The sequence below is a fragment of the Impatiens glandulifera genome, chromosome 4 (genome assembly GCF_907164915.1).
Source record: "Impatiens glandulifera chromosome 4, dImpGla2.1, whole genome shotgun sequence".
NCBI lineage: Eukaryota > Viridiplantae > Streptophyta > Magnoliopsida > Ericales > Balsaminaceae > Impatiens > Impatiens glandulifera.
Window position 1 is genome coordinate 59,270,295 of NC_061865.1, and position 12,826 is coordinate 59,283,120.

Below are 12,826 nucleotides of genomic sequence, written 5' to 3' on the forward strand. Positions count from 1 at the left end.
AGACGACTTGCAATGACAGACAAAGATCGCAAATTTATGTGAAATTGATTTTATCATTTAGGTAAAGATAATTATTTTTTTATTTTATTTATTTATAAAATTAATGTCAATTTTGATTTTAATTAATTCTCAATTAAATTATATATTCACACTAATATAGTCTTGAAATATTTTAAATATAATACTTTTTCAATTAAACACAATTTTTTAAACTTTATTCATAATGTTTTTACATTTTAATAAAAAAATAAAAATGAAAACATATAGTTATCAATGTTTAAGTTGTTTTTAAATAAAAGATGAATTATAGAAAGTTAAATTATTATTATAATATTGATGTTTTATTATATTATTGAAATATTATATGAAAACCTGTGATTTGAACTGTTCAATCCAAGGTTTGATGTGCTGTGCAAAAAATTAATTATTCTGTTTTTATTTAACTTTTGTATGGTATAATAATTTAGTATGTACTCTAAATTAATTAAAAGATAGTGGATTATAAAATAATTTTAAAATTTTAGATTTTGTTTGGAGTGGGTTTTTTGAAAAATTTTATTATTTAAAAAGTTAAAAAGTGGTGATTTTGAGAATTCATAAAATTTTTGTGATAACAAAATTTAAAATATATTAATATATAATGATAAAATAAAATATAATAGTATTTTAGTATTTTAAGTTGTTTTTAATAAAAAAATAAAATTTTAAATACAAATTTAGTTATTTGATTTATTGGAGTAGGTTTTATTAAATGAATTTATTTATATTTAATTTTAATAAATTAATATAATTCTTATGGATACTTCAATTTATGGTATAGTCAATTAGTCAATATATTTTAAATTTGATTACCATATGAATTATCTTATTAAATAATTATTTATTCAGGGTGTTTTCTATTATTATAAAGTATTTTATTTGATATATAAATTATTTTTTAATTATTATAATTTTTCAACAACATAATAAATAAATTCATTTTTTAAAGCAAATGGATGATATTTATATATTGACAAATAAGAACAAATGTTATATATATATATATATATATATATATATATATATATATATATATATATATATATATATATATATATATATATATATATATATATATATATATATATATATATATACTAGTGTGATGGTATTGATTTGAGTTGATTGTGTATGTCAAATCATTCATTAGTTTCACTAAAATTACAATACAATCTTTTCAATTTAGGCCTGAAATATTTTTTGTTTGTTATGACCTTGAAATCCCTCATTTTATTTTTATTTTTTTTAAATAGTTTTCACTTTATTAATTGAAAATATATAGCCACAAATGGATCATAAAAGGAATTTACATCTACTAAAATAAGCTAAACTAACATTATGAACTATAAGTAAATTCATTTAAGAATCCTAAATTACAGTTCAAAATAAAATAAAATCCCTTACATTATTTTCTAAATCTTCAATTTTCCTAAGACAAATAGTCTACCATGTGTTTATAATATGATTCTAAAATGATTTTACTCCAATTTATGAAAAGGCAAAATATAATTAAAAAGAAAGGTGACAAAAAGCAAAAAAAATGTATACATGTAACATAAATTGAATGTATCTTTTTGTTTATTTATTTATTTATTTTGTCAAGGGATTTCATGTATATTTTATAATTTATTGAATTTAAAACAATGAAGAACATGAAACAACAAAAATATGATAAAATTAAAGGATTATAATCCCAATAAGAACATGAGAACTTGATAAAAAATAGTTTAAAATTCTAATTTCTTCATCAATTTTTTCCTACCCTAAATCTCCTTAGATGAGAATTTTCATTTATGAATTTGATGTAGCTTGTTGAATTTGAAATAAAGACGACATGTTTTGGTTTCGGTAGGACAAATTTGAGGAAATCAAATCTGAATTTTACTATACTTGCTTGATGTTGTCCTTGTTACGTGAAATGATGAATCGTTTTAATGAAGGTCTAGAAGTATAATATTTGGTAAGGTTCAATTTTTATAGGTGATTAATATTTTTCAAATCGATATTCTAAGTCATTGCCATCTCCCATTTACCAATGTCTCGTTAATGTTTTGCCTAAGAACATGAACCCAAAATCATCAAATACTTTATTCTTTTATTGATAAGGTGTCTTACTCAAACACTTAGATTTCACAACCAACAATAAAACTCTCATTTCCCTACATCATCTAGAAGAATGTCGCAACCATAACTCTCCATAAAATCTTCTTGTCCTAAAAAACAACGTTAAAGCAACTAAGAATCCCAAAAAGCTAACAAATGCCAACACCAAAAAAGACAACATGAAACATCTTGTACCAAAACAAGTCCCATCACCCGACGCTTCCCTATCATAAATCTTACCAACAACTAGAACCGATAGAATTGAAGAACCAACAGGACTAGCCGTCGAAATAGTATTGAAAATCGTGCCCATATTTAAAACCCCAAACAACTCTGAAGTTATTGTAGGCATAAGTGACCATTGCGAACCATAACAAATACCCACCAAAATCGAACCAACATACAAATTTCCAGAAAAACCCGACGCAATGATCAAATGGCCAACCGACATTGTTGCAAGAGTAACCGCCATGAACATTGGCCTCGCCCATCCTCGAGAATGAAGAAACAAATCCGATATATACCCAGCTCCAAATCGACCCAAAAAGTTCCAAATGCTCCATAATGAAACTAATGTATTAATCTCCTCTGTTTTGTAATTGAGTGATTCTCCTATTTGGCTTATGTTGTTGATTGTAGCCATCCCCGAACCCATTCCACACAACATGGCAACACAAAGAGACCAAAAATTCAATGTACACATTGCTTGTACAAGGTTTATGTCTTTAGATACCAACAAATTCTCATTCTCATATGAGTTCCCATCTATAAGTTGACTCGTCATGTTCAATTTAGCTTCTTGAAACATAGTTGACTCGGCGATTTGGGCTTTGTTTGCAACTCGAAAGAGTGAAGTGAGCATAAGAAGAAGAAGTGAAAATGTAAGAAGGTGTGCCCATTTTGACATAGTCGAGATGTTTTGGAAGATTATTAGTACAAGAAGGTACATAGCTACAAGAAGAGCTATGTATGAGAACCAATTCAAGTACTTCTTATCAATTCCATTACTTGTTGGATGTATTTTCACCAAGAACATTAAAGAGATTGAGACAATGGTTGGCAATATAGCTAGCATTAATATGAAACCACTTGGATTTCCTGGCAAAAATGCTTGATATGCTTGTATGAGGACTGCTCCACTTAGACCTACAAATCCCTATAGTACATAAAGAAATGAAATAATCGACATTAGAAAACAACAAAATGTTTTGAGTTTGAACACGCAAACTATTATATTGTGTGCTCTAATATTGAGTTATAAATTGTAACCTATAACAATAATTCTTAATGTCAAATTTGACCTAAGAATGGAATCATGCTGCATTTGACTCAACTTAGGGTAAAATAAATTAAAACTAATAAATTTCAGAGACTTGTTTAATATTTTCATCTAACTATATGTAACAAACAATAATAATAATAATAATATTTTTTGATTCCTTAATGCTATTTTCCTATATTAAAAAAATCCTATTTACTTAGTAAAATTGATGTACTTATGTGTAATAAAAATATTTTTGTCAGAAAATTTAAAAAGATCACATTTTATAAAAAAAAATGGAATAACCAACTATATTAAACTTTGTTTCGCCTTCATTCATAGTTAGTTTGAAAAAAAATAATATTCAGTGTAATTAATTTAGTTATTAAAATATTAAAGGTCGGAATCATGACAAATAGAGGCCAATTTACAATAGAAAATAGTCCAAAATTATTTATATACATCAATCTTGAATTTTTAGATAATAAATTGATTCGAAGATAAAAGTTGAATTTTAATTGATTGGAAGGTTTTGAAAATTAAAAATGACTTTTGAAAATAATAAGAGATAATCTCCAATTTTCTTTAAAAAAAAAGCTAAGAAGTTAAAAGCAAAAAAAATTAAGGGCATCCATTTCTTTTTAATTTTGATAATTATAAAAATACCTAAAATTATGAATTTATGATAAAACCGATTTTGAACCATAAATATTTTAATTATATATAGAAAATTATCTTTAAAAAATCAATATTGAAATAAGATAGTTCATACACAAAAGATTATAATTATTTTTTTCAAACTCAAATTCAATCAAAATTACTTAAATTCGTTATATATTTTTCAGTCGAGAATAACCACGATTGAAATCGTTAAGACAAAGTCCCTGAAATTATAAATGAGAATCTAAGAATTAGAAGATTTAGGTGAAATAGAATATAGAAAAAGAGTTACCTTCATAATTCCAACAATAGTTCCACTATATTGAGGAAAGTTAGCGACAGCAGTTACAACATTAGCAGTACTAAAGAACGTCTGAGCATGAGCAGCGACAAGCATAAACAAACACATCATCATCACCGGCGGTCTGTCAATGATTCCGACCACCGTCATCCAAATTAACAAGTATCCGATCAAGATCTGCGCCGCACCTGCCAGATGTACAGACCAAGGACCGACAATACCGCCGCGACGACCTCGTGCAACGATGGCGGCATAAATCAGACCGGAGATTACGCCGCAGTTTGCGCCGATGTCTTTGAAGACGGAAACGGTATCGAGAGTAGATTGATCGTAACCTTGGCTGGATTTAAGGATAGATGAATAGATTCCGAATGCGTATGATGGACCGCAACTTGTTTGAATCCATATACTTGCTGCTGTTGTTATCCATCTGTTGTTCATCATCGTCATCTCCATTGTTCTTGTTGATTATGATGAGAAATATTGATCAGATCTGGAAATGAAGAAAATAATTTTGGATTCTCATACCTACATGTATATATGTTCATTTTATTCATTTGAATCTGAATCCTAATTAATGATTTGTATTAAATTTATTAATTATTTTCATAATTACTAAATAATACTTTTTGAAAAAGTGGCATAATCATAATTTCTGTTAAATATTAAATATAGAAAGAATATAAATTTATCAATAATTATAAATTGAGGAGGAATGATGTGGATAGATAATTTTTTTTTAAAACCAATATATATATGGTTTCATTTATAAATCATAAATGAGTATAACATAAAAATAAAAATAATCACAAAAACATGAAAATAAGAAAAAGAAAAAACAAACATGTTATCCAACCGATTATGGAGCTCGTAATTTTTCGAAACGAATTTGTTTCTTGATAGAACGATTTTTATAAATATTAGGTGTGAATTGTGATACTGCTTAATTAATTTATTTGTGCTTAAATTTCATTTTGGGATAAGAATTGTGTCTTAAAAATATGTTTTTTTCAATTATAAAATAGTGATAACTTTCTAAATTTAAACAAAAATAAATTACTTTAATTTTTTTTATTAAATATCAACCATTTATTCAAAAATAATTAAAAAAATATCTATATCATTTATTATTTTAAAATGCTCACTATCTTACCAATAATATTTGAACTCTGGCTTCAATTCATTTATTGATTTAAATCTGAATCATCATTTATGATCAAGATCCAAAACAAGTTGACAAATTCATAAACAAGTTGACAAATTCATAAATAATTTTTTAATTTAATAAGTTTGATAATCAAATAAACAAAATGATATGGGTGACTTTGTTTAAAACATCTGAAATTATAGTTAAACGAACCAAACCATTATTACTAAATTTGATAATATATATAATTAAAAAATATTTCAAACCATTAATTCACTTAAACACATAAATAAAATATTATAAACAAATAAATTAAAAACAACTGACCAAACAAAGCCAATTAATTAAACATGCCAAATTCAACAATTTATTTGTTTAAATATAAAAAAATGGTCTTATACATACTTTTCTCAACAATATTGTTTTACATTTTAAGTATGAAAAAAAGTAAATTAACAAATGTATTATATAAAAGTAAGTTATACTTTAAATTATTATTACACATGAGAAAAATAAAAACACCAATCTTAATTTTATAAACAATAATAATCTTAACTCTCCCTTCCCGAATGCCTCAACCGTATCAACCATAACTCTCTATAAAACCTCTTAGTTCTAAAAAAACAACACTAAAGCAACCAAGAACCCTAAAAAGCTAACTGTCGCCAAGACGAAGAACGAAAACATGAAACATTTTCTGCCAAAACACGAGTTCCCGTCACCCGAAGAAGAAGCTTCCCTATCGTAAATCTTACCAATAACAAGCACAGACAGTATAGAAGAACCAACAGGGCTAGCAATCGAAATCACATTAAAAATAGTGCCCATATTTAAAACCCCCAACAACTCCGAAGTAGGGGCGGAGCCAGGATAAAAAATTACCTGGGGCTGACTCCAACTTGCATCTCAGATTTAACTTTCTACACTCCGCTTTTTTTCAATAAAATTTCCACGATTATTCAAAGACGGAGACTCGTCATGCCCTCTCAATGCACACGCTTGCAAAGTGAGCCAACGAGTGCTTTCAATAGTTGTTGTAAGCCGTAATCTGTTATTTTGTTTTTCATTTGAATATTATGCATTAAGTACTTTGTCAATATGACAAGGATATTCATTAGATTATCAAGATATTCAACTGCCATATTATGTGGTGAAATATTACATCCTATATGCATAACAAAAGAGCATATATCCCCATCATTAACTCGCTTTCAATATTTGAATTTATCTATTGTAAATTTAGGTTTTTGGGTTGCTTATGTTCAAACAAGAAACATGGAAAACAAAAAACAACATCTTTCAAAGGAGAGTAATCTAACCAATTAAATTTCTTAAATCAATGACTTTGGAACCGTCGATTTTGATTTCCAAATTTGGTCGGCGGGTACTCATCCTTAATAGGTTGATATGACCCCATCTTATATAAGCTCGTCTAATTTCATCCATTTTATTAAAAGGATATTTCCATATCGGAATACGTAATGCTGGATCAAGTTTAAGAGAACTTACATCAACATCAATTCTAAGAGATTTATTAGGTTTTTGAGTAGAGATATCAAATTATTTATTTAAATACCGAATCAAACCAATGTAACTATTTTAACTTGTTTATTAATATTAATTTATATTTTCTTATAAAATTTTGAAATAGTTTAAAATTAAGAAAAATAAAACACTATTATTATTTTAATTTTTATATTTTACCCTTATAAATAATTTGTATTATTAATTATATTAAAATAAATAAAAAATAATGTATAACTATTATATATATATTATTTTAAAATAAATAATATTATTATATGATTTACATTATTTTATATATAATTTTTTTTACTTTATTTATATAAATAAATCTTATTTATATATTAATTAAAATTTATGGATTATTATAAATATTTGTATATTAGAAAATATTGTTAGTATAAAATAAAATAATTATGAATTAATTTATAAATAAAAATTATATTTTAAAATATAATAAATTAAAGTTCTTTATATAACCAACTGGACTAGGAGTCATTTGTCAAACACATTTTATATGTTTTGTTTTAAGATTTTAATTTATGTGGGGCTGGAGCCCACCCTAGCCCATGTGTGGCTCCGCCCCTGCTCCGAAGTAATAGTAGACATAACCGACCATTGCGAACCAAAACAGAACCAACATGCAAATTCCCACGAAAATCAGATGCAATAATCAGATGGCCAACCGACATGCTTGCGAGAGTACCCGCCATGAAAATTGGCCTCGCCCATCCTCGAGAATGAAGAAACATATCAGATATGTAACCAGCTCCGAAACGACCTAGAATAAAAAGTGTTGACACTTTCATATTTTTTTGACGAAATTGTCCCTGTCGCGAGACGCAACTGTCGGTTGATGCCATGTGAAAAGTCGACAATGCCTTGTGAAAAGTCGACAATCGCGAGACGAAAAAAAAATTGAAAAAAATAGTCTCGCGAATGCGGGTTGCGTCTCGATTGAATACATCCCACGACATAAGCAAAATCGTCAAAAAAAAAAAAAAAAGTATCACCAGCAGGTTTTTTTAAGCGCGGTAAAAAAGGCAAAGAAGTGAATTGGGTTATTTTATCAAATTTTCCAATTAATTTATTTGAAGTAACTTGTTTGCCATAATAGGTTCATTCGGTGAAAGATAGATAAATATCTCTATATTTAACAAGGTAAGTTAGAATTAGAATTAGAATTAGAATTAGAATTAGAATTAGAATTAGAATGTTTACTTGTTATTGTCTTGTAATTTGACTTGTATTTAGTAATGTTTAATTACTTATAACTTTAATTTAAATATAAATATAAATATAAATAAAATATAAATAAGAAATTAATTACTCCCATCTTAAGTCTGAAAATGTCCAAAAAGTCGTAATCCTTATATTTTATCATCAAATTTTATATGATTTTTTAATCGTATTAAAGTGATTTGATATATATTTTTTTTATCTTGTTACATCATACTCATCATCTATTTAATTAGAAATAATTTATACTTGCAATTCTAACAAGTATATAACTTTTTAAATTTGTTCTATAGACCATTCATATTCATCTTTTCACTGACATGAATAAAAACATTATTATCCTATTGCATAATAAAAAGTTTATTTCTCATCAGTTTTATCTTCTTAATTTTATTAACTGCACATAATAATAGTTATTAAAAAATAATCATTATACTGATATTACCCTCTCCATTAGTATAAACAAACAAATACAATCTATTCTAAATTCACTTGTTGATAAAAAAAAATCACATAAATAGTAATGCATAAATGATTATTTCTATTTAGTGTCACATTAATAAATTTATCAATGTTCAATCAACTAATCATTTAACATGATACAAAGACACACAAATTTTATCGTTATTCTAACGGGACTCTTATGTCACTTAAACCATCCATTATATCACTTATAATAGATTACATAATTGTTTTTATAAACTGAGATAACTATTTAACCAAACATTCAAACCAAATACATATAGAATGTATTTTTTCTATGGTGAAAATTCTTAAATCTAAGAACTAGGAAGAGATAAAAAAAATAATTGTATTACCAAAATAAAGATGATCATATAATTTGATTTAAGAATAAATAAAAATTGAGTTTAGAATAAGATCAAATAATATAAAAAAAAAAATCATTTATTTTGTCCCTTATATTTAACTAGACATTATATATATATAAAAAAAAACACTTTGAAAAGAAAATGAAAATTTTAGCTCGAAGGAAAGAGAGAGAGAGGAGCAAGTTAACAAAGACTGGAGAAATGCCTGGCTAGGGTTTGGTTTTGGAGGAATTGAACAACGATCTCGATCCACCAACGAGTTATCTGCAGTAATTCGGTCGGAGACTCAGTTCCGTTCCCGAGTTTGGACGGCGGCGGCGACGGGAAAGAATGGCCTCTACCCGGTAAACGTCTCCGTTCACTGTTTTTTTCACTCTCTGGGTAAATCATTTTGAGAAATTAGTGAAATGGTTATTAGAAAGCAACTTTGCAGCAATTGCTATCTCTTGTTTCGTCCTCACACCAAATGCTTATCTTCAGCAACCGTAGAATCAAGTTTCAATGACATAGAAACCCAAATTAGATCATTATGTGATAAATCCAGTCCCCGACTCGAAGATGCTTTGCTCCTCTTTAATCAAGCTGTTGAAATTCACGGCCTGCCTTCTCAATCAACATGCGATTTTCTTTTACAAACATTTTCACAGTCAAAGAAATATAACATGGTTATCAATGTCTACAATAAGATGAAGGGTATTCAAGTTTTTCGCAGTTTCATATCATTGCAAGTTCTGATCGAGTTTTTCCTGCATTCAAATAAGCCCGGTTTTTCTTTTGGAGTGTTGGGCACGATGGTGAAGTGTGGTTTTCAAGTTAACACATTTTGTATAAATGTTGTTTTAAATGGACTTTGTCGAAATGGTGATACTTCAAGAGCTGTAAAGGTTTTCAATGAATGGTGCAGAGGGTCTGTATTGCCTGATGTGATTACTTTCAGCACTCTTATGAACGGGTTTTGTAAAAAGGGTCGAATGGGAGAAGCAATGGATTTATTTGATGACATGAAGCTGAGGGGCCTCAATCCGAATGTTTTTACTTACAACACTCTTATGAACGGGCTTTGTAAGGAGGGTCGAATGGGAAAAGCAATGGATTTGTTTGATGACATGAAGCTGAAGGGCTTCAATCCGGATGTTTTTACTTACAACACTCTTATGAACGGGCTTTGTATAAATGATCGAATGGGAGAAGCAATGGATTTGTTTGATGACATGAAGCTGAAGGGCCTCAATCCGGATGTTTTTACTTTCAACACTCTTATGAACGGGCTTTGTATAAATGATCGAATGGGAGAAGCAATTGATTTGTTTGATGACATGAAGCTGGAGGGCCTCAATCCGGATGTTTTTACTTACAGCACTCTTATGAACGGGCTTTGTAAGGAGGGTCGAATGGGAAAAGCAATGGATTTGTTTGATGACATGAAGCTGAAGGGCCTCAATCCCAATGTGATTACTTTCAACACTCTTATTAACGGGCTTTGTAAAAAGGATCGAATGGGAGAAGCAATGGATTTGCTTGATGACATGAAGCTGAAGGGACTCAATCCGGATGTTTTTACTTACAGCACTCTTATGAACGGGCTTTGTATAAATGATCGAATGGGAGAAGCAATGGATTTGTTTGATGACATGAAGCTGAAGGGCCTCGATCCGGATGGTGTTACTTACAACACTCTTATGAACGGGCTTTGTGAAAATGGTCAAATGGGAGAAGCAATGGATTTGTTTGATGACATGAAGCTGAAGGGCCTCGATCCCAATGTGATTACTTTCAACACTCTTATTAACGGGCTTTGTAAAAAGGATCGAATGGAAGAAGCAATGGATTTGTTTGATGACATGAAGCTGAAGGGACTTAATCCGGATGTTTTTACTTACAACACTCTTATGAACATGTGTTGTAAAAAAGGTCAAATGGAAGAAGCAATGGATTTGTTTGATGACATGAAACTGAAGGGCCTCGATCCGGATGGTGTTACTTACAACACTCTTATGAACGGGCTTTGTGAAAATGGTCAAATGGAAGAAGCAATGGATTTGTTTGATGACATGAAGCTGAAGGGCCTCAATCCCAATGTAATTACTTTCAACACTCTTATTAACGGGCTTTGTAAAAAGGATCGAATGGAAGAAGCAATGGATTTGTTTGATGACATGAAGCTGAAGGGACTCAATTCGGATGTTTTTACTTACAACACTCTTATGAACATGGGTTGTAAAAAAGGTCAAATGGGAGAAGCAATGGATTTGTTTGATGACATGAAGCTGAAGGGCCTCGATCCGGATGGTGTTACTTACAATGCACTTGTCGATGGATTTTGCAAAGCTGGGAATTTCGACGAGGGAAAGAAACTTTACGATATGATGTTGGAAAAAGGAGTTGAACCGAACACATTCATTTATTCAAGTTTATTACAGTATCTTTGCAAAATGAGGCGATGGGAGGAAGCTAGCGAGTTATTCAATGTTATGTCACACCGAGGAATAAAACCGGATCTGGTAATCTATAACGTTTTAATCGATGGGCTGTGTAGAGATGGAAGGCCTATGGATGCCATGCTGTTAGTAGACTTAATGGAGGAGAATGGTGAAGAGTTAGACAAAATAACATATACTTCACTAATCAATGGATTTTGTAAATCTGGAATGGTTACCGAAGCTTTAAGAGTCTTTGAAAGAATGACTAAAGGGAATAATAATAAACTCGACATTGTTTCTTACAATTTATTAGCTCGGGGGCTTTGCAAGATTGGGAAGGTTGATGAGGCGGTGAGGTTAGTATCTTTGATGTTGAAAGACGAGAATCGTGTAGAGCCAAATCATCAATTGTTAACAGCTTTAATTCACGGGCTATGTAAAGAAGGTCATCTAAAGAAAGCGATGGAGATTCATCGTGAAATGAACATGAGAGAAATATTTCCTTTTAATATACTAATACATGCTCATTTGAAGAAAGGAGATGTCGGTGAAGGAATGAAGTTATTGAAGAACGGCCTTGAAATGGGATTAGTTCTGGATTCATACACTTATTCAGCTTTGATAAATGGATTCTGCCGATTGAGAATGATGAACATTGCGAAAGGTCTTTTGATTCACATGACTGTTCGTGGAATTCTGCTTACAGCTCATCATTACAACAAGTTACTAGAAATTCTCTGCAAAGAAGGTAGTTTGGAGGAGGCAAAGGGTTTCTTTTTAGCGATGAGCAAAACAGACAGTAAACCGAATGTTGTATCCTTTAATACCATAATTCATGCAACTCTAAGAGCGAATGATCTACAATCGGCGAAACAATTATTCGAGGAAATGCTTCAAATGGGCGTGGAACCTGATGTTGTGATCTTTTCAACACTTGTAAATGGCTTTATGAAATTAGGACACTGGCAGGCGGGAAAAGCCACCTTCGAGAAGATGGTGGCTTGCGGTTTTGGTCCTACTGCTGCTGTATACGATTCTTTGCTAAACGGTTTTCTTGCGATGGGTGAAAAGGAAGAAATAATTTGTTTACTTAGACGGATGGCAGCTGAGGGGTTTCGTCTTGACGAAGAAATTACTTATACAATTGTGAAATGTTTGTGTCTTTTTTCTGAACATGATAATATTGAAGAGATCTTGCCTAGTTTTCAACAGGAGGTTTCTAAGGTAGTTTGAGAAGAAAATAGAAGAATTGTATTGAATGAAGTGCCAATACTTTTAGAATTGAAATTGTCAAGTAGCTTT

The 12,826-nt window shown here is 29.6% G+C and overlaps 2 protein-coding genes across 2 annotated transcripts; one reads left to right on the forward strand and one right to left on the reverse strand.

Annotated features, from left to right (window-relative positions):
• Positions 1-2,103: 2,103 nt before the first annotated feature.
• On the reverse strand, positions 2,104-4,844 carry LOC124935894 (protein NUCLEAR FUSION DEFECTIVE 4-like). Its single transcript, XM_047476328.1, has 2 exons — positions 4,356-4,844; positions 2,104-3,298 (listed from the first exon to the last, which is right to left on the reverse strand). Exons 1-2 carry the CDS (start codon positions 4,818-4,820, stop codon positions 2,204-2,206), a joined length of 1,560 nt encoding a protein of 519 aa, XP_047332284.1. The 5' UTR covers positions 4,821-4,844; the 3' UTR covers positions 2,104-2,203.
• A 4,419-nt stretch (positions 4,845-9,263) lies between these two features.
• On the forward strand, positions 9,264-12,818 carry LOC124935762 (pentatricopeptide repeat-containing protein At1g63080, mitochondrial-like). Its single transcript, XM_047476186.1, has one exon. It carries the CDS (start codon positions 9,512-9,514, stop codon positions 12,755-12,757), a length of 3,246 nt encoding a protein of 1,081 aa, XP_047332142.1. The 5' UTR covers positions 9,264-9,511; the 3' UTR covers positions 12,758-12,818.
• Positions 12,819-12,826: the final 8 nt, after the last annotated feature.

Coding starts and splice junctions, on each gene's coding strand:
- LOC124935762 (XM_047476186.1), top strand. CDS start 9,512: ATGGTTATTAGAAAGCAACTTTGCAGCAATTGCTATCTCTTGTTTCGT.
- LOC124935894 (XM_047476328.1), bottom strand. CDS start 4,820: ATGGAGATGACGATGATGAACAACAGATGGATAACAACAGCAGCAAGT. Junction 3,299..4,355: donor CTATTGTTGGAATTATGAAG/GTAACTCTTTTT, acceptor TATGTACTATAG/GGATTTGTAGGTCTAAGTGG.